General features: G+C 47.9%; 1 protein-coding gene across 2 annotated transcripts in view; it reads left to right on the top strand.

Moving 5' to 3' along the window:
• Positions 1-22493, top strand: part of HIP1 (huntingtin interacting protein 1) — a 404747-nt gene that overhangs the window by 340977 nt on the left and 41277 nt on the right. For both annotated transcript variants that reach the window (XM_078679590.1, XM_078679591.1), the window contains 2 exons: positions 4734-4827; positions 15839-15939. In XM_078679590.1, coding sequence (XP_078535716.1) covers positions 4734-4827; positions 15839-15939 — 195 coding nt within the window. The remainder of the gene's footprint in view (positions 1-4733; positions 4828-15838; positions 15940-22493) is intronic.

The raw sequence follows: 22493 nt of genomic DNA, 5'->3' as shown, positions 1-22493 counted from the left end.
GATAAGCAGACATTGCCACATCTGTTTATTATCGATGCAAGTGTAACCAGTGATGAAAGATTTGGTAATGGCCGTCAGAGTTTCTCTACACCTGTGTTGGTGCCAGTTGTTTCTGTACTTGATCAGCCTATGAATTCTATCTCTTGACCCAGAAAGAGAGTAAGATTGTGGCCTGCTCGTACAGAGTTTTATAACTTTGCGCTTGATGAAATGCTGTTGCGCAGATGAATGTTTCATGAGCCACCTTAAACATCATCTGTACAGTCAGAAAGTATACTTTAGGTCTCCAAAAGACATTCATAGGGCATTGGCTTGAATCTAGATGGGTCTCCGGCTTGGTGAGCTGCAAGCTCGGCTGAATTCTTTACTGTGTTTTCATGGTCATTGTATCAGGGCACACAGTATCATTCCTAACATCCTAGTTATGGAAACTTGATGGATTCCCATAGGGGAAACTCCTTAGGACGTTATTTCATAGTTTGGTTGTGATGTCCTTTGAGTATTTTTGATTCCTCACAAAAAAGTCCTCAGCTTAGTGTTGGGAGAGATCAAAACCTCAGTTCAAGTAAATCTATTTGTTTTCTCGCACTGGTATTACAATAGATCCTTCCAGGAATCTTTAAAGCAGAAAATGCTAGAAAGCAAGTAGTGTTGTTTTCAAGACCATTGGCTGGTGCATAATTGAACATGGTGTTTTGGCTGTTCAAGAAGTCACAAGCACCTACCACTTGAATGACTTCTCTTTTCAAAGCAAACATGGGCCATTGGTCATGACAGCTTTCCATGTGTCGGCCTGTTGGCCACTTCCAAGGCAACAGTTAATTATTAAAGATGGATCATAGGGAAGACTAGCTGCCGGGAACCAGGTGTCACAGTACCATATGAAGGGTTCAACCATGGAGACCGCTGATAATGTAGATTCATTAGAGAGCCCTTGGTGCTTCCTCAGATCCCACGTTACCTGGCCACTGGGCGTCTCCTCTGGAAAGCCAAAGAATGCACCATGCCCACTTTTAATACCTTGTGAGTGAGCCAGGCTCTGGCTTGGAAAAGTGCTTTCTTAGAAGCTGAAGGTTCTGTTCTCCTGTAAATCTTTCATGACTTAATGGATACAATAGGGGCAAACCCCTGTGGGAGCCGAACCCCTATAATCATCTGACCCTCAATACTTGAGCACCCTGAATTTTTTTTTTAAGTAGTTCGGCTCCAGCGTCTCTAGTTGATATAGCAGTTACAGACTGCACTCGTCATCAGAATCGCACAATTTAGCTGACCTAAACAGGAATAAATAAAGGAAGCGTAAAGGATTAAGTTCTAGGCAAAAAATAAAGCAAAAGCGGATTTTTAATGCAGAAAAAGTTAAATGCAGTACAGAAAAAATATGCATTAAATGCCATAATGGCTCAAAATACAGAATGACAAAATAAATGAAAAATCATAAAACGCATTAATCCTTAGTCAACAGAATTCAAGTAAGTATCAAACTGAGTATAGACACATCCTATAGAGTCTCAGTCAAATAGACATAGAAACATATAAATCTCCAGTAACAGCTGTCCTAATTATAGCTGTAAAATACTACAGTGCCCCAAAAGGATCAGGTAAGACTAAACTTGAAAAGCTAAAGTCCAAGAACTTTTATATACAAATTACGCTTTCTAAAAATAGATTCTATAAATTCCACATAGTATGATCGTGGTTAGAGTCACATTGGCGCATCAGAAACATCAACATATTTTTAAAAAAAGATCTTCCATTGCCTTCTTCTTAACCACCCTTTGGAGATGACCAACATAAAATGAAACATCCCTCTAACAGTGGCTCATAGAATCTATAAGTCCACCCCAACTCTTCCGGTGAAAGTCCTTGAAGTTATAGTTTGAGTGCATGGTGGGAGCTTTATTCACTACAGTCTTTCTAATAACGTTGTACATCACTATTACATTTACTCCAAGTACATCGCTATTACATTTACGTCATTCACTTGGTGTTCCGCGGAGGCAAGGGGAGAGATGGCTTTGTAGTAGGACACTGATTAGGAGGGGGGGTTGAACAAAAGAAAGTTGAACACAACATCAGGAACTGCATCCATATTAGAAATAATTATGTCCTGCACGGAAATGTGGCATATGTTTTTGTCTCATTATGTACCCCTCTAAATGGCTTAGGTAATTCATTTCAGGTGCAATATCATTAGTTCATCAGTTACGAATCTTTGCATTATAAAAAACAGTAATTAACAGAGAAAACAATTCACATGAAATGTGCTCATTTTCCATATTTTCCTAAACCATAATCTATAAACTATAAGATCTCTGTCCACTAGTTCTAACTAGATTGCAGGTAAAGTACTCCTGTGCCCTTGGGCTGATTTTGCTCTGTATAATACTATAAAAAACAAAAGAGACAAAATAAGTTCAATAAACAGTCCGACTAAGTAGTCAGTTACTCTGTTCAATCTATGGCTGGCAGTCATTGAGCCACACCACTGCATCTCCGTCCCCATCCGCATTCTCGATCTGCCTCTTTCCTTTATATTCTCCAACTCTGTGCCTTGTTTGTCTTTGGGGCTTTGACTCTGCATCTTCACAAAAGGACTGTCCTTCACATACTTTCTGGCAGCTTCCTGCTCAATTCTTGTGGTCTTTGTCCAATTGGATCTGTATCTTCATCTATTCCCATAGCCAGTCTCTGTAGTCGGCATCGCCTTCCATTAAGTCGGTGGTTCATGCACCTCATTGTCTTTAAACTTGTAGTTGCTGCACATTCATCTTGCTTCTCTCTACATCTATAAATTCTGCACCTCATTGTCTTCACACCTGTGTTTACTGCACTTTACTTACACCGTAGCCCTAATCCCTGCAACTCTCCTCTGTTGCCTGGCCCCTGCATCTCTCCTCTGTTTCCTGGCCCCTGCATCTCTCATCTGTTTCCCAGCCCCTGCCTCTCTCCTCTGTACACTGGCCCCTTCAACTCTCCTCTGTGCTTTGGCCCCTGAATCTCTCCTCTGTTTCCCAGCCTCTGCATCTCTCCTCTGTGCACTGACCCCGTCATCTCTCCTCTGTGCCCTGTCTCGGCTTCTCTCCTCTGTGCCCTGGCCCTTGCATCTATCCTCTGTGCCCTGCCCTTTGCATTTCTCCCCTGTACCCTACCCTTTGCATCTCTCCTCTGTGCCCTGGCCCCTGCATTTCTCCTCTGTGTCCTGGCCCTGATCTCTCCCCTGTGCCCTGGCCCTGATCTCTCCCCTGTACCTTGGCCCTGATCTCTCCCTTGTGCCCTGGCCCTTGCATCTATCCTCTGTGCCCTGCCCTTTGCATTTCTCCTCTGTACCCTACCCTTTGCATCTCTCCTCTGTGCCCTGGCCCCTGCATTTCTCCTCTGTGCCCTGGCCCCTGCATCTCTCCTCTGTGGCCTGACCCCTGCATCTCTCTTCTGTTTCCCAGCACTTGCATTTCTCCTCTGTGCACTGATCCCTTCATCTCTCCTCTGTGCCCTGGCCCTGCATCTCTCCCCTGTGCCCTGCCCTTTGCAGCTCTCCCCTGTGGCCTGGCTCCTGCATTTCTCCTCTGTGCCCTAGCCCTGCATCTCTCCTCTGTGCCCTGGACCTGCATCTCTCCTCTGTGCCCTGGCCATGATCTCGCCCCTGTGCCCTGGCCCTGATCTCTCTCATGTGCCCTGCCCTTTGCATCTCTCCTCTGTGCCCTGCCCTTTGCATCTCCCCTTTGCATCTCTCCTCTATGCCCTACTCTTTGCATCTCTCCTCTGTGCCCTGGCCCCTGCATCTCTCCTCTGTGCCCTGGCCCCTGCATCTCTCCTCTATTTCCCAGCCCCTGCATCTCTGCTCTGTGGCCTGGCCCCTGCATCTCTCCTCCGTTTCCTGGCCCCTGCATCTCTGCTCTGTGGCCTGGCCCCTGCATCTCTGCTCTGTGGCCTGGCCCCTGCATCTCTGCTATGTGGCCTGGCCCCTGCATCTCTGCTCTGTGGCCTGGCCCCTGCATCGCTCCTCTGTGCCCTGCATCTCTCCTCTGTGCCCTGTTCCTGATCTCTCCTCTGTGCCCTGGCCCTTGCATCTCACCTCTGTGGCCTGCCCCTGCATCTCTCCTCTGTGGCCTGCCCCCTGCATCTCTCCTCTGTGGCCTGCCCCCTGCATCTCTCCTCTGTGGCCTGCCCCCTGCATCTCTCCTCTGTGGCCTGGCCCCAGCATCTCCTCTCTGCGGCCTGGTCCCTGCATCTCTCCTCTGTGCTCTGGCACCTGCATCTCTACTCTGTGGCCTGGCACCTGCATCTCTCCTCTGTGGCCTGGCACCTGCATCTCTCCTCTGTGGCCTGGCCCCAGCATCTCCCCTCTGTGGCCTGGCCTCTCCATCTCTCCTCAGTGGCCTGGCCCCTACATCTCTCCTCTGTGGCCTGGCCTTTGCATCTCCCCTCTGTGGCCTGGCTCCTACATCTCTCCTCTGTGGCCTGGCCCCTGCATCTCTCCTCTGTGCCCTGGCACCTGCATCTCTCCTCTGTGGCCTGGTACCTGCATCTCTCCTCTGTGGCCTGGCACCTGCATCTCTCCTCTGTGGCCTGGCACCTGCATCTATCCTCTGTGGCCTGGCACCTGCATCTCTCCTCTGTGGCCTGGCACCTGCATCTCTCCTCTGTGGCCTGGCACCTGCATCTCTTCTCTCATCAGAGGCTTTGCTCTTTCTATACTCATCAGTCTTCACTGTTCTTTTTGTTGCTGCCAGAATCCTTGGCTCGTGCACAGAGCTGATGCAGGCGATACAGATGCTGGTGCGATCGTCCAAGGATCTCCAGAGGGACATAGTGGAGAGCGGAAGGGTGAGTTTCACAAGCGAGATTTACTTCTTGAACTCGATAAGTTGTCTTGTAGGTATAAAAATCCGAGATGCTTTGTTCTGTACTCTAATATTATACTTTGACATGTTTATGATTTTATTGTGAAAGCGAGGGTTTTTTATATCTCAAGGAAGAGTCTGTTTTCATTTCAGTTTTTTTCTCATTTATTTATTTAATGCATTTTATTATTTGCCTCTGTAACACTCTAGGATCTATATGTGAGACACAGGAGCAGCAAGGGTTACTACTAGGGGTGGGTGGAATTTGCGTAGTCGTGCTACGCAAAGCTCCGCGAAACGGTAAAAAATCTCCGGGAACACGCGGAATTGCTTGTTCTGTCCGTTCGGGATGCTATTTTCCTGTTCGCGAACGATGTTTGCGTGCTCGGGGAGAAATATCTCGCAAACACGCATTTTGAAAGCGCGAACAAGCAAAAAATTCCGCAAAGCAGTGTATCACAGAATTTTTGGCAATTCCGCGTTCTCCGCGGAACGCGAAATTACCCAAATTCCGTGAGCAGAACAAATTTTACCGCCCAGGCCTAGTTACTACCTCAACACTGAAACGTAGCCCTACCAGAATAGAAGCTACACGTCTTCAAAGAATAGAGAAGTTTATAGGTGGTGAGTGCAGTGGAAAGAAAGAAATCTGGCAGTGCTAAGTTAGCAGACAAAGAAGATCGTTACAGCAAACGTTCTTTTATATGCAGTGTAGAAAAATAAGCTATGGTCCCTTTGGATAAAGTGAAAGCACAGACTTCAGAGGTCAGTGTGTAAAAGAAGGTTTGAACAAGTCCTGAGGCGCACCAGACAGGAGCTGCCACGCGCAGTCAATTGCTAAAGGGTCTGCCACTAGGAAAGATCTGGGCTGAGCAACCTCTCTCCTCCTCCTCCAGTACAGCCGAGCTCTTCACTGCAGAGGGGGGTGTGCGCAGATAGTTCAGAGGAGCCACGTGCCACCTAAGATGGACCTAGTCGGCAGCCCTAAAACAGCCCAACCAGCTGGACCCGAGCGAGCTGGTCAGCAACACACAGGTTGAAGCTCACCTACATTCAAGACTAGAGCCTATAGCAGCGGCCATCTTAGCTGTGTACATGAGACTGAAGCTCAGCAGCTCCACATTTCAAACCCTGCACACTGCCCCTACTATCCGGCAGGTTTCGGGCCACTCTTTCCCCTTTTGCGTTTCTGCCTCGCCAACCCCCCACCCCTCACCATTTGGTTTTAGGGGGCAGGGGGGGTGACTTCCTACTTTTTGTTGTATCCCATCCCAGGACCACTGTTCCCGGGCCTTTGGCGCCATTTACAGCGCCGGCCCCTCTAGCCCACCACGGGTGCGGACCTCCGCTAGATCAGCTTGTCCCATACAAAGCATTGCTACCCCAAGCCTTCTGAGGATGTGAAGACCCTTAAATTTACAACAATGCAATCCATGTGACATAATAAAGACATTGACACTCTTTGTGGATAAAATATGTCGCAAGTTTATTGATTACTCCGGTTAGGTTAGCTTACAGGCTAACCACGTGTCGACGGTGAGTTCCTTGAACAGCCGACACCCATCCAGAGAAACCTAGGGCTGTGCCATTGGTGGTTTCAGCAACAAAGCACTTAGATTCTTTACAGCTCATTCATTTACAGTGGGTTGCCCCACACTCTTTCCTTTTGTGTCGTGCTCCTGGTCAGTCAGAGCGAGACCCCAGCCAGTCCCCGCAGTTGCTCAGGATTTCAACTGTCCCTTGAGGGGTTAAGGACCACCGTCACGTCATCCCAGGCCCTGCTGTAATGACTCCCAGTGACCTGAGGGATTGCTTTTGGCTCCAGGCTCCACTATCTTTTTAGTTAATTAAAGCTTTAAGATCGCCCCGTAACTCCACCTTGCAACTATACTAGTACTTCTGAAAAACAAAAGTGTATTACATACACCTGTATGTACATCTGCACATATATATCTATGTATACATCTTTGTATTTATAGATCTTCTTTACTTATTTATATATTTGCTGTATGAAACTTGTCGGGAGGGTTGGTGGTTAACTCCAATTGCCAAAGAGGCCCGGCCCTAGAAGATGACCGCTTATAAGACCACCTGGTCATACTCCTTCCCTTCTGATGCCCAGGGTGATAAAATAGAGGGGTAACTGACCCTCTCCCCTTACAGTGTCCCGGTGTGCTCGTCTCACATCCTAGGAGAGAAACAACACTAAGACGCTGTCGCCTTGCATGCGACGTGGCCAGCTGCATTGCCTGAGCTCACCCCTTTGGCAGCCCTCTGACACCCCTTTCAGGGCATGGGAAGGCAACAGTAACTTTTGCGGACAGTCTGGCCGGATCTCTACAGAGAAGGGTGCGTTGCCAGGAGGAAAGAGATCTGCCATCGCGACTCGCAACCAGAGGAAAGAACCTAAATATCCAGTTTTTATAGAAAGTGAAATTTTAAAAGCATAGGGGAAGAGAGGCAAAGTGTCTGCCCCATAGAGGACTGGATTGAGACACATCTTTCCCTCGACTCTCCCCTCGTCAGCCCTGCCCATGAGAGAGAAAAGATCACCAGTCACTGACCGCTACCTTGTTCGCTTTTGATAATATAACCATCAGCGATATGTTCCCGCATACTGGAATAGTGATTAAAATTCAATTTCTGCAAGTCCGCCTGGTAGATAACAAATCTTTCTGCTGGTCGCAAGGTGACATATATGTCAGAACAAAACATCTCAGTAGAGATTACTTACCAGAGTAGCTGAGCAGAGAGTAGCAGAGTTTAGTTCACTTTGAACATCAATAAAAAATCATGCCTGTGCAGACACCACATAGGCAAGGAATTGGGACCAAAATAGGCTGCAAAACAATTAAAAAAGTAATAATTGTTCTTTGTACGGCCTCTGCAGCCCCAATTTAATGAGTGTAGTCTTTCGTGAGAGGAACATTACTTTCTTCCACGTCATCTCCGTTAATCTGGTGCAGGTCACTTGCTAGGACAGTACTTCAAAACTTCCCATTCGCCCTAGTAGCATCTCAGACTCAACCCTTCTGTTATATCCTACATAATTATATACATGTATTCTAGCCCTGCTGCCTCTAGCTGCTTAGCTAGAGTGTGTCTTGGTATTAGAATGTTGGTGTGCCTGTGATGCGTGGAATGCCTGGGTGACTGAGTGGGTGAATGTGGCAGTTGGAGATGGGCTGAGCAGCTAGGGAGGCTGCTCCTGGTGGGGCTGGTACCACACTAGGCTGGCTGGAGTCATCTAATATGTAACCTGATCTGAAGACTGATAAAATAGAGGGGTAACTGACCCTCTCCCCTTACAGTGTCCCAGTGTGCTCGTCTCACATCCTAGGAGAGAAACAACACTAAGACGCTGTCGCCTTGCATGCGACGTGGCCAGCTGCATTGCCTGAGCTCACCCCTTTGGCAGCCCTCTGACACCCCTTTCAGGGCATGGGAAGGCAACAGTAACTTTTGCGGACAGTCTGGCTGGATCTCTACAGAGAAGGGTGCGTTGCCAGGAGGAAAGAGATCTGCCATTGCGACTCGCAACCTGAGGAAAGAACCTAAATATCCAGTTTTTATAGAAAGTGAAATTTTGAAAGCATAGGGGAAAAGAGGCAAAGTGTCTGCCCCATAGAGGACTGGATTGAGACACATCTTTCCCTCGACTCTCCCCTCGTCAGCCCTGCCCATGAGAGAGAAAAGATCACCAATCACTGACCGCTACCTTGTTCGCTTTTGATAATATAACCATCAGCGATATGTTCCCGCATACTGGAATAGTGATTAAAATTCAATTTCTGCAAGTCTGCCTGGTAGATAACAAATCTTTCTGCTGGTCGCAAGGTGACATATATGTCAGAACAAAACATCTCAGTAGAGATTACTTACCAGAGTAGCTGAGCAGAGAGTAGCAGAGTTTAGTTCACTTTGAACATCAATAAAAAATCATGCCTGTGCAGACACCACATAGGCAAGGAATTGGGGCCAAAATAGGCTGCAAAAGAATTAAAAAAGTAATAATTGTTATTTGTACGGCCTCTGCAGCCCCAATTTAATGAGTGTAGTCATTCGTGAGAGGAACATTACTTTCTTCCACGTCATCTCCGTTAATCTGGTGCAGGTCACTTGCTAGGACAGTGCTTCAAAACTTCCCATTCGCCCTAGTAGCATCTCAGACTCAACCCTTCTGTTATATCCTACATAATTATATACATGTATTCTAGCCCTGCTGCCTCTAGCTGCTTAGCCAGAGTGTGTCTTGGTATTAGAATGTTGGTGTACCTGTGATGCGTGGAATGCCTGGGTGACTGAGTGGGTGAATGTGGCAGTTGGAGATGGGCTGAGCAGCTAGGGAGGCTGCTCCTGGTGGGGCTGGTACCACACTAGGCTGGCTGGAGTCATCTAATATGTAACCTGATCTGAAGACTGAATAAACTAGTCTTGAACATACTACCTGGCTCCTGGTGTCTTTCCACTAAGGACACAACATAAATTCGGCGACGAGGACAGTTTTGAACCCCAGTGACTCTTGGTACAGCTAAGCAAATAAGTAACTATGAAACTATGGAACAAAGAGAGTAACCAAGAGATCCAACAAGCAACTTCAAGAAAAAAGAGAAGGTATTTCCAGGCAAGCCAGCGCCAGCCCCACCAGTGTCCTTCCTTTGGACAGCCCCAACGAGATGTGTCACCACCAACTGACACTTTAGCCTCGGAATACATCTGCAACTGTGAGCTGGTGGTGTAGCGCAACTACAACCGATTTTGGGTGGTCCAGCCACAGCGATGAATAGTGAGTTGGTTGAGTAGCTCATCTACAGCCTCATCTGAAGTTCCAGCCACTTGGTAAAGTACAAGATTGACTGTGAGTTGGATGGGTAGCATCTCTACAACCAGATGTAGGCATACCAGTCACATCACGCTAAAGTGTTAAGAGTGCCTTTTAATTAAAGTGACTTAAAAGAGTTCATGGCACAATTTTTGGGATGTCCTTTTCTAAAAGCACCAGTGGTTTGTGTCACAGTTACATCGCTCTTCAGAGCCTTCTGTGTCATTTAAATCTTTCACAAGCGTGAGTCTATTACTGATCCCTGGCAGCGTTGCGCAACATGTACTTAAGACTCCTTACCATTCAACTGCGGCAAAAAAGTAAGATTGGAGAAACTGAAAACTGAAAAAACTAACTTCAAGTAGTTGCATTGCTTTGGAAATTTATGTAACCTGTCTCAATCGACAGCTAAAGACAGTAAAACTACTTATTATTCATCTGCAGTCAATCAACAACAACATAAATTGTCAACCGCAACCAGTAACTTTAAGAAATAGGCACAAAGTACTTTTTATATGCTTCCTGTTATGTTACAAATGAAGGGTTGGACACGAGAAACTGCATTTATTGGAGCGAAGTATGTTTAAAGCTAAACCCACAGTTGCTGTAAAGAAAAGGGAGATTCGCCTGAAAATCGGAAACATGCTGCCATAAACGAGTGAACTATACACATAATCGGAGAAAGGGAAAAGAAGCTACACTCAAGTTCTTTTACCGTGAGTTTGACAACCAAGTTAAATGTTTGTTGACTGAGAGTACCGGTTGACTGTGGCTCTGTGTGTCTGTCTCCACGCTGATCTGGTCTTCACCATGGCACCCTCTCTAATGATGACGTGTTGGAATCTCCATGGGACTCAGCGGAGAACCAGCCTGTTCTAAGAGGTCGTCAGTGCAGCGTCATTGCAGTCTGTGGAAGAAGCCTGGGTACATCATCACGTACTGTGTGCAGCGTGTGACGTCTTTTTGCGACGTAAAGCAGCCATTTTGTAGCTCCACGCATTGTGTTCTCATGGCAACTGGTTTCGGGAACATAACGCAACGCAATCCAGGTGCGGTGTGTAGTGCTGCTTCAACTGACAACAATATCTTGGTGTCTAGCATGCTCTCAATGTGACGCCAACAGAGGAAAAAACGGTCACAAACAGACTGAATGATGTTCAGATGGTGAGAGAAGCGGAAAGATTGCTGTATTTTTTAGGTATGATGCGTGTCGGAAATCATAAACACGTGGAGAAATTAGGTATTGTCAGTTTCATGCTGTATGGAGGAATATTTATTTAAATGTGTATTTCAATACAGTTTTGGAGTGAATTCATTAACGACAGTGCCATCTTGTGGTCTTATTTAATATTTTTGTTGGATTTAATATCCGAGCAAGAAATTTTCCACTGCATACAAATATTCTAGTATAAATATTTATCAGAGTGTAAGGTGTTACTTGTACAACCTTTTTAGGTAGTGAAGCCACAGGTTAACAGTGGTGGTTTTCACAGTTCCCTTACATCAGGGATAGTCATATGTTGTCGATCTTTAGTCAGTTCCCGTTTTCTTCAGGTTTATTAGTTCTATGGGAAAATGTGTTACTCCTACTTGGGGTATGTAACCTCTACGAGGGGGTTTGGGTCAGTTCCCATTTTGGATGTTTTCATTGGGACAGTGAGTTACTCCTACACGGGGTGAGTAACCTCTACAAATGGGTTGGGTCATGGGTTAGTTCCCATCTGTTGTATCTATTTAACTCCTATGCGGGGTTGGTTGTGAGATTTAATCTGTGTCTCAGTTGTGCACTGTACCTTTATGGTTGGTTATATGGGTGACGACCCATTTGTCTTGTTTTCCCTACTCTTGGGTTTGAGTCATAGGTAATTTTTCCTTTAGCACTATTTTTGGTTATGCTTTTGGGCATATGGGTTGTGTGTTCTTTCGACTCTTTCGGTCATTGTGTTTCATGTCTCAGTATTTATGGAACTTAATTCAACGTTCTGATATTTATTATTATCTTCACATGAAGGGGGATGGGGGATTTTGTAAATAAATTGTTTTTATCTTAACCGTCCTTCCTTTACAGTATATGGTTCTCTTGTGATGTATTATTATCATAGCTGCATACTTGAGATTAGAAATTTGTTCTTTAATGATTTTATCTTCATTGTTGCTTACTTTTATTGCATCCTAGAGAGTAACAGCTATTTTTGATTTTTATTACTTTTTGATTCCATCTTTGAGATCTGTAATGTAATTGTAATGTGATGTAATAGTTTTCTTTTGTTTAAAGAAAAATAGTTAATGTTATATCCTACATAATTATATTACATGTATTCTAGCCCTGCTGCCTCTAGCTGCTCAGCCAGAGTGTGTCTTGGTATTAGAATGTTGGTGTGCCTGTGATGCGTGGAATGCCTGGGTGACTGAGTGGGTGAATGTGGCAGTTGGAGATGGGCTGAGCAGCTAGGGAGGCTGCTCATGGTGGGGCTGGTACCACACTAGGCTGGCTGGAGTCTTCTAATATGTAACCTGATCTGAAGACTGAATAAACTAGTCTTGAACATACTACCTGGCTCCTGTTGTCTTTCCACTAAGGACACAACACCTTCCTTTCCTGTAAATCTCTATGGGACTCATTTTTAAGCTTGTGATGCACCTCAGCGCAGCAAGTCACCTTGCAGCATTGCGTGCCAGGAAAAGGGGAGGGATGCTCCGTATTTAAGGCAATACAGAGCAATCCTGTCCTTTCCCTTGCGCTGGCGCCATATTGGCTGCCTAGCGCCAAAGCAGGCACCTTTGCACCATTGTGCGAGGGTGCCTGGGTTGCATGCAGGATTCTTTTTGTGTTGGAAGGGGCACAAAAACAATCCTACGAGGCGTTTTCCTCTTTCTATGTGTGCTGCAGAAACGAGGAGTAATATCGTTATTTCTCCTTGTTACGTCTCCCCTGGAAAGGTGTAAGATTTTGGCGCATCCATTGGTTTACAAGTTCTTGTAAATCTGGGGATGCGTCAAAACACATGGAGTTGGGTGGGGAACACCCACGCAATGCTCATGGAATGCCTTACCAGGGCAGAGTAACGCAACACAGTAATTTGCGCTGCTTTGCATTACTCCAGATTTTTTAAGTCACTCAGATGCACGCAAAGTGGCTTTGCGTGGCTTAAAAAATCAAACTTTGAGGTTTGCGTCATGCATATACCACATTGCGTGGTACAAACGGGACTCAACCGTCTCATAAAAAAGCTCCTGTATTTTTATATGTTAGAATCAACCATTGGGGCATATTTATGAATCCCTTTGCGTCACTCTTGTTCCACGCAACGTGGAGCAAAAGTGACACAAATGAAAAACTTGATTTATGAAGCCAGCGTTACATTACTTTGCGACAGGGAGGCGTTTCAATGGGCGCCGCGATGGTGTCTCCACGCATCATCCATGGATTTTGAAACATTTCCAGATTCACCAGAAGTGGTAGACCTCGGAATGCGCCAAAATCCTCTTTTTATGTGTGCTGCAGACTACACAGAAAGAGGAAAAGGCCTCCAGGCATTGTTTTTGTGCAGGAAGGTGCCCCTTTTATCAGTGCTTAATTTGAGCCGGTGGCTCCCGGTGCTTGGCACCAGCACTGAATTGTCAGCACCAGCGTTTGTGACATTCTGCGACAAGGTGGCGGTGTCTGGCTAATTTACAGATGGCCACAACAAAAGTTAATTATTCATTCAATATACATTAAAAAAAATACTATTATATGCCACCCCAAGCTGTTCTTATAGCTTTTGGGACCTGAAATTGTCCGAATTGTCACACTTATAGGAGTTTGAAGGTTAGTAGTTGTGGTGTTACTGTCATTGGCAGCATGGCACGGGCAATGTGCGGTGCAAGCTGCAGTGGGCTCCTGACGAAAGCCCTAGCACTTTTTTTTTTACAAACTAAACGCTGCACTTCCTGCACAAGAACAATTCACCTTACAACCCACACCCCTTGTACCATGGTAAAAGGGTGCCTGCATTGGCGCTAGGCAGCCAAAACGCCGCCAGCGCAGGGTATAACGCAGACTTAAAATGCAGCGCATTCCTGCCTTTACCAGACACACGGCTCAAAAAGGTGACTTGCTGAGCTGCGTGACTTGGCCATTAATAAGGCCCATAGTTTCTAGGGTATTGAACCCTTAGGAGATTGACGCGTGTGCATCTCCTGCTATCTGGTGGCTGAATTCAGGAACAGTATTTAAAAAACACCACTAGTTTAATTGAAAAGTATTGTTCAGTCTCCCTCAATGATTCTTCTGCCTGGCGGTCTTGATCTATGGACATGATAGGACCTCGAGTATTTTTAATTGTGGATCGCAGGGAGTACCTGTGTAAACTTCTAAAGTCATCCTCTGTTTTTGGACTATTCCTCATTTGCATCTGTATTTCCCATGGTAGCAAATACCCAAAAGCTACAGGGGGTCCATTAAATTAATACAGCTTTACGTACACGTATAGGTAGAATGCAGGGCTCTCTTGGACAACGGCGGCCTCTCTATTAGGGCAGCGGAGCGCCGCCCCCTGCTGCCCGGGTTGCCGCAAAGGTGAAAAATAAAATGGTAATACAATACATTTATAACCATTTTATTTTTCTCTTTTCCCTAGCTGAGCCATGTTTGGGGGCGGGGTCATGCTGCTGACTGGCAGCAGGGAAGTGGTGATCACTCTACCTATTTATAATGTGCATGTCATTTTGGCCGGCTGTCTTGCGACGGCCAGCCTGGCATGCGTAGTGTAAACCTCTCCACCCAGCTGTTTAAGAAAGCTAGGTGGAGAGCAGACACAGTCCCCCATTGCCTCGAGGAGCGTAGAGGCGCGTCGAGGCAGCCTGCTTCAACCAATCCTGCCACTGCTCTCATGCTGCTATTCTGCAGCAATGAAATTCGCCACACAAATCCAACTAGGGTCTCACAATGACCGGAACAGGCGAGTCAGCGGAGGTAAGTGCATTTTAATTTATCAATGTTATTTCATTTTCATCCTCACTCTCCACGCCAGAGGTGCCAGTCGTGATTTATTATAAACACTGTTTATAAGAAGCCATGACTGTTAGCCACATGCGGCTGCTCTAGGAATGGTGCAATGATAAAAATCCTGTCCCAGCCTTCATCCTCCTGGAGCTAGTTCACGTCATTCTTGCATATCAACATGAGTCTGTTTTATTTGGTCTGGAGTGGTTCAGTCCCCAGCATACTGCAAACCCTGGAGGCTACCTATTAATTTCTCCAACCCTAGCAAAAGAGACTTCTGTAATCGCTGTGAGGAACTCTCTTTATTTGCTTTTCAGTTACTCCCTCTAAGTAGCATATACATGTTCACAGTTGAGTTGAATTAGAAATGAAGGAAAGACGTTTATTATTACTATTGTTACACTGGAATAAATATCGTATTCATAGTTCAATGGACTTTTCTGCTCAGTTGATTCATCTTCTAGTCAGTCCTGGTCTGGGAGGGATGTTTCCAGAATGCTTTCCTGTTTTTTTATTCTTTTTAAAGATTCGTGAATGAAACGATCTCACAGCTCATATATAGTGTTCGCACCAGGGCTCCAATCTAAACGGTTTATCCAGTTGCTCTTTCTGTTGTCTCATAGACAAGATGGCCAGAATGATTTCTCATTAAGAGGCAGCTCATCCAAGTGAAAAGACGCACTCCAAAAACACAAGCGACAAAAACATATATTAAAAAAAATAGACTGCCGGAATAAAATCCATACATAAAAATTCTCCAAAAATTCCAGCCCGTTCAAAATGACAAAATTCAGCCACACACATTTCCCACCTATTGTGTGACTGGCTTAATTTAATATAGTAACTTAAGCTCTAACATAATAAGGATCTGTGTTTGGAAATGGGTGTGAATGCATGTCAAAAATGTTCTTGTGAGATAGCTATGGATGATAGAAATGCTTTCTGTAAATATTTTTGCATTTGTGTTTTTGTAGACTGCTTTTTGTGTTTTAGAAGCTGCTTTGTATTGCATATTTGTAATATGAAAGAACTGTTGAGGCACCCCCTTAGCAAGTAATAAATGTCTTTATCCAGGCATATGATGTTGTGCTGTGGTCAAATAGGAGGCCCCCTTAACTAGTGCTTCTACTATTGAGAAAGAATGGAACAAGGAGGTTGACACTGTTTATGTTTTTTGTCCTGAAGGGAGCTGCATCGCCCAAGGAGTTCTACGCCAAGAACTCAAGGTGGACGGAAGGTCTCATCTCTGCCTCAAAGGCAGTCGGCTGGGGAGCAACAGTCATGGTGTAAGTGCTGATGCATGTGAAGGAGCCCATAATATTGCAGTTCACACAAATGATACTACGCAAAAGCAATTGAAGTAAAATAGAATTTAGTTTAATTCGAAGCTCACACCTCATGGTGAGCTGTGTGACCACTCCTACAGTCGAGTTCCTTTTAATCTGTAATGCTTTGCTCATATGTGTCCACTCCGCCTCCTTTCTGTTGTTGGAAATGCTGCGCTGTTGGGGTTTCTCTTTCGGTGTTAGAGGTCTGTGGGTGTGACTTCCTGTTAGACCTGGCACCTTGGCGTGAGTTTCCCTCCCACTTTTTGCTGATGTGCCTCAGATATTTTTGCTGGTGTCCGCCGCTCAGGGCACTGCGCCACGGCCAACCCGTGCCGCAGTGCAAGTGCTCCCTACTGTAAAGTGTATCTATGATTGATGTCCATGATTGGTTCATTGGATTTACTGTCAGTCCTTAGTAAAGTGCACCAGGAGTGCCAGGGCTTGTAAATGCCAATGCTGCTAGTGGGCCTGCAGCGCTGGTTGCGCCACCCACAGAAGCAGCCTTTCAAAATGTGTCTAGGGTCTGCCATTGCAGAACCTGCGTGCAGTCTGGTACTGTCATGCTGGCTGGGCAAGTGCACCCACTTGCCAGCCTCTAAACCTTCCCTTAACTTCATATTAGTCACCCCTATGGTAGGCCCAAGGGCAGGGTGCATTGTAAGTGTAAGGTAGGACATGCTCTGATGTGTGTGGCATGTCCTAATAGTGAATTACAGCCAAATTCGTTTTTCACTATTGTAAGGCTACCTGTTCCCTTTAGGCCAGATGGGCTGCTGGAATTATTACACTCTATAATCCCAGCAAGCTCGGGGAACATGGTAGAAATTATGGTTTAGTATGCCTGAACTCAGAATAATAAAATACTTCTTTTAGTAAAGTTTATTTTAATATCCTGTGTTTGCAAATGCTGCTTTTAGAAAGCTAGCATTTGCTTGCCTAACCATTTCAGCCCGCCTCTGCTTGGATGTGTATCTGACTGTCTGGGTTGTGTGAGTGACAGGGCTGGGGGATGACAGCTGGTGAATGGGAGGATTACACCTTAGTGGGAGGTAGGAATTTCCCTGGACTATGCATTAGGCTGTGCTCTGCCACCACAATGCTGGCTCCGCCCCCCTGGGGAGCGACTGATGACTCAGCCTGCACCTGGCCCAGGAAGGGCGAAACCTGTCAACAAAGTACTCCTGGCTGCCCCTGTCCTCACAATGCTGGCTCCGCCCCCCTGGGGAGCGGCTGATGTGCCTGCCCTCACACTGAATGCAGAAGCCAGAAGTACCCCCAACAAGTGCTCAGGGGCTGAGAGCAGTTATGCAAAGGCCCCCCTGGCCTGGAAGAACAAAAGAAACTGTGTATAAAAGTAGGAGCCCTGCTCCTTGTAAATTAGATCCTGTTTGTGCTACAGAAGAAACTCTGCCCGAAGAGAAGGACCTGGAATAAGACTACAAGGAGGAGTGCTGTCTCTGGCCTGTGTCTGGTGCCTTGCTGCAGAAGGAGAGGAGAGAAAAGACTACAAGAGACTTTTGCTTTTATTGAACTTTGTGCCAAACTCTGCTAAAGATCTCCAAGGGCTTGCTGTGGAACTTGCCCCCTGACCAGCGCCCCAGGAACAGTGGGCGCTACCCCATCCCCCTGGAAAGAGAAAGCTGCTGTGAGCCGTGCATCTGCCCTGCACCACTACTAAGGAGAAGCGGAGTGCGCCGTGAGAGAATCACTGTGCCCTCTGAGAGGCCCTTGGCACCCCCGTCCCGCCGAGCAACGCATCTGCTTCCTGGCAGGCCCCAGCTGACATCGCCAGGACCAGCCTCGCTGGCCCCAGCACCGTGCCTGTCGCCTGCCTAACTGCGGACTGCACCGCAAGAACGGACCTTGCCTTGTGCCTGCCTGCTCCACAGAAGAAGAAGTTGCCCTGAAGCCCCAGCCGCCGCCGTTCGTAAGCTGCAGCGGCGTGGGGAGAGAAGGAATCCACGCTGTGCGCAGAGAGGCTGTGTTCGCGCCTCACACTGCTGCCCGGGGCCCTGCCCCCTCTTGCCAGACCGGGAGCACTTCGCCGGAAGATCTGACCCCCCACCGCAACGCCGCCCTCCTGAGCCGAGCCGTAGCTCGAATCTACTGAGGAAGACACCGCGACGTGGGACCTGGGATCGACGCCGGCATCGTCCGCCCCGGACCCCCCCTCTCAAGGACTCCAAGGTACTGTTTGTTGCAAGGTGCGCCGCACTCCGGACCCAGAGTCCGCCAGGCGCGTTCGACACCGACCCTGCTTTGCCCCCAAGGCTGTGCGCTTCGAGCTGCACACAGCGCACTACCGGCCTCACCTCGTCCGGTACGCTTCACCCCCGGGGTGCGCAACGCTGGGTCACCCTCTTTTTCAAGTGCAGGCTTGCAACTGCCCGAACTGTACGCTGCCTCCCCAAGCGCGATCCCTGTACGCTTGCTAGGTACGCCTCGTACCTCTGAGATAGAACCGGCCGCATCATACGCGTCTCAAGCAAGGCGTGTGAGCTTTGGCAGGCCGGGCAGACGGGGACCCGTGCGAAGCGTACAAAGGCGCTAGGAAGCGCCCAGGCAGCCGCGAACTGTGGGCCAACGCTGGGGACAGTATCTACGACCTGGGGAAGCCTGGTGAGGCCGGGTTAACCCCTTCTGAGTGGTGATTTCGCCTGCAATACCTTGAAGCTATTGTGGAGACACTTTAAACCCTCCAAAATACAGAAGGAACACAAAAACGACCTGTGGCATATGTTGAAGAGTAACTGGAACCATTTTTGAACTGCACAAGACTGTATTTACAAGCCTGCTTAAATCTATATGCATATAAAGATATATTTTTACTAAAATACAGTTTGGTGTCATTGTGTGGTGGGTTGGTGGTGATTGTTGTGATACTGCAAGTGTTTAACCCTATGTACTCCCGAGTTTAGCCTAGACTGCTTGCGCCACACTACCTAGAGGGTGAGCAGGGGTTATTTCTGGGAGTAATCCTTTGCCCTGACGTGGAAGAGAGGGTCCCTGCTTGTCGCCAGTGCTGCACTGCGCCAACCAGAGACCCCCAATTCCAACATTGGACGCAGCGGTGAGGATCACGAATTTACATTTGCAGTGTCCTTACATTTACTACTGACCATTGCACAGTGATTACAGTCCAGTAACTTAGCCACAGATTTTTTTTTCACTTTTGCTGGAAGAAGATCCCTTTTTGTTTGAAGCCATGCCTGGCACCAACAGCATAGAGAGGGCAGAGTCTGTAGCCTCTGATGTGTTGGAGATAGAATGGGATGCATCAAAGTTGGATGACTACACAAAAAAAGAACTGACGTACTTTTGCAGAAAACTCAAGGTTCCACGGTCAGGGTGCAAGAACAAGGATGATTTCTACAAGGCCCTGAAAGCCTGGGTTGAATCAAGGAATGCACCTGTGAATCAGGATACACCTGTGGATCTTGTTGATCATGAAAGAGCGGAGAGCACCATAGCTTTGGCAGAGGCCTGTCGCCAGAGGAGCTGGCAGACAAACAGGCAACCAGGGATCATGAAATGAGGCTGGCAGAATTGAAATTGAAGGGCCAAATGGAGCTTGAGAGCAAAAGAATGGCTCTGGAAGAGCGAAGAATCCAAATGGATCATGAAGTGAAATTGAGGGAGATGAGTCTGAAGGAGAAAAGTTTGGAGCATCCTCCCTCTGGTGGCAGCACAACGCCGGTGCAGGTAGAGTCCAGGGTGTACATCCCCAAGGATGTAGTTAAGGAGTTCTTTAGGGGGGATGACATAGGACAGTGGTTTAGGGCTTATGAAGTAGCCATGTCCTCCCACCGGGTCCCTGACAAGGATTGGGGAGCGGGGTTGTGGGGGAAGTTCCTTAGCGAAGGGCGGGATACCCTCCTAGATTTGCCCCTTGAAGAACAGAGTTCCTACCCCCGCATGAAAGAAGCCTTAATGACCAGGTATGGGCTTACCCCGGAAATGTATAGACAGAGGTTCAGGGGTTGTGCCAAGCTTCCTGGGGTACATATGTGGAGTATGTGACTTTTTTTTGCAGAGCCCTGGATGGTTGGGTGAAGGGTAACAAGGTGAATGATTTTCAAGGTCTCTTTGATTTAATTGCATAGGAGCACTTGTCTGCAAATTGTTTTCCTGAGCTACGCCAGCACCTGATTGATAGCAAGCTGTCCAACCCGAGGAAGCTTGCTGAGGAGGCGGACCGCTGGCTCAGCACCAGGGTCCACAAGGGTCCAGTGGGAGACTCCGCCAAGGGTGGGCAGGGTCCCCAGCAGAAGAGTGGGGGGGACAGGGGTAAACAGAAAGGGTTCCCTAAAGGCCCCCAAAGTAATCCCCAAGGGAACCAGCAGAAAGGTTCTCAGCCTCCCCCAGCCCCGAAGCAGAACGGGGCCCCGACAGGTAAACCTGTTCCAAAGGGGCCCTTCAATTGTTACAGATGTGGTGACCCGGGGCACATTGCCAGTGACCCCAAGTGTCGCCTGTTTGGTAAAACAGCACCCACTGGTGCTCCACCCCGGCAAGTGACTAGTGTTCACTTAGGAGAAGAAGTAATGGTCCCAGGGGGTGGAGATCCTGTTCAGATGACCCTAGTCTCATTAGGAGACAGTGAGTTGGTCCCTACAAACTACCTGCCCTCTAACACTAAGAAATATGGGCAGGTGGTGACCATAAATGGTAGGAAAGCTGAGGCTCTTAGTGACACAGGAGCCAGTGTGACTGCAGTGAGGCATCACCTGGTGTCTCAAGAGCAGGTTGTACCCCATGCCTACTGTAGGGTTATCAATGCTGATAATTCAGAGAGTCAGTGTCCGATGGCTCAAGTTCCCTTCGAGTGGGGGGGGTCTCTGGTACTCTGCAGGTCTGTGTGAGACAAGCCATGCCTGTAGACTGTTTGCTAGGGAATGACTTGGAAGACTCCCCTTGGGAAAAGGTGGAGAAGACGACTCACCTGAAGATGGTGGGTCTGCCTGACTGGGCGTGCGTGACCACCCGGTCAATGGCAGCCAGTAGGGGTGCTCAAGAGGTCCTGGGGCCTGAAGGAGAGGCCCAGGAACGGCCTTAGGGAGAAGGCGCAGGGGGCGCGGGAAACCGGCCCCTGAAGTTCCCACGGTCCAGGAGGAAGCAGACCTTGAGGGGGATGCCCTGGAGCCTACAGGGGAACAGATTGCTGAACTGGGGGACCTGCCTGAGCTGACCCATTGGCAGCAAGAAGGAGGCCCCTCCAGGGAGGAATTCTGCAGGGAGCAGAAAGAATGCCCTTCTCTCGTGGGTATGCGGCAACAGGCTGCAGACCAGGCCAATGGTGTTCAGGCCAAAACACATTATGTGTACTGGGAGAATGACCTCCTGTATTCAGAGCCTAAGGCTGCTGAACCTGGGTCAGCCCGTGTGCTGGTGGTACCCCAGAAGTTCAGAGCCTTCCTACTGGGACTGGCTCATGATGTGCCATTAGCAGGACATTTGGGGATGGACAAGACCTATGACAGGCTTGTCACCCACTTTTACTGGCCCCAAATGCACAAGAGCTCAGATGCTCATTGTAGGACCTGTCCAACTTGCCAGGCAAGTGGGAAGTGCGGAGGGAAGAACAAGGCTCCCCTCCAACCATTCCCTGTGGTCAGTACTCCATTCCAACGAGTGGCTATTGACATTGTTGGGCCTCTGGACCCCAAGACAGCCATGGGCAACAGGTTCATCCTGGTCTTGGTGGACCATGCCACCCGGTACCCTGAAGCCATCCCTCTGAGGACAGTGACGGCCCCCGTGGTGGGACGTGCACTGATGGGAATTTTCTCACGAGTGGGATTCCCTCTAGAGGTGGTGAGCGACAGGGGGACCAACTTCATATCCAAGTATATGAAGTCCCTTTGGCAAGAGTGTGGTGTAACCTACAAGTTCACCACCCCTTACCATCCCCAAGGAAATGGGTTGGTTGAGAGGTTCAACCGAACCCTGAAGGGCATGATCATGGGCCTGGAAGGTCCAATAAGGCGTAAGTGGGACGTCCTCTTACCATGCCTGCTCTTTGCATACCGTGAGGTGCCACAGAAGTCCCTAGGGTTCAGCCCCTTTGAACTACTGTATGGTCACCCCGTGAGAGGACCTCTGAGTTTGGTAAAGGAAGGCTGGGAGCAATCTCCCAGGAAACCTCCCCAGAATGTATACAGTTACATGCTGGCCTTCAGAAACCAGACCAGGCGCTTCAGAAAACTTGCTGAGGCAAATCTAGAAGCTAGCCAGGAAGAAATGAAGCGGTGGTGCGACCAGAATGCCACTCTGGTAGAGCTTCAGCCTGGACAAGAGGTGTGGGTCTTGGCCCCAGTGGAGCCCTGTGCACTTCAGGATAAGTGGACAGGTCCATTTGAGGTTGTGGAGCGCAAGAGTCCAGTAACCTACTTGGTGGACATGCAGACTCCCAGGAACCCTTTAAGGGTCCTACATGTTAACCGCCTGAAGCCCCACTTGCGAAGGTCCGAAGTGGGCATGTTGTTGGCAACTGATGATGGAATGGAAGAGGA

This window comes from Lissotriton helveticus, chromosome 3_1 (genome assembly GCF_964261635.1).
Source record: "Lissotriton helveticus chromosome 3_1, aLisHel1.1, whole genome shotgun sequence".
NCBI lineage: Eukaryota > Metazoa > Chordata > Amphibia > Caudata > Salamandridae > Lissotriton > Lissotriton helveticus.
This window is presented reverse-complemented; position numbering and strand designations above follow the sequence as displayed.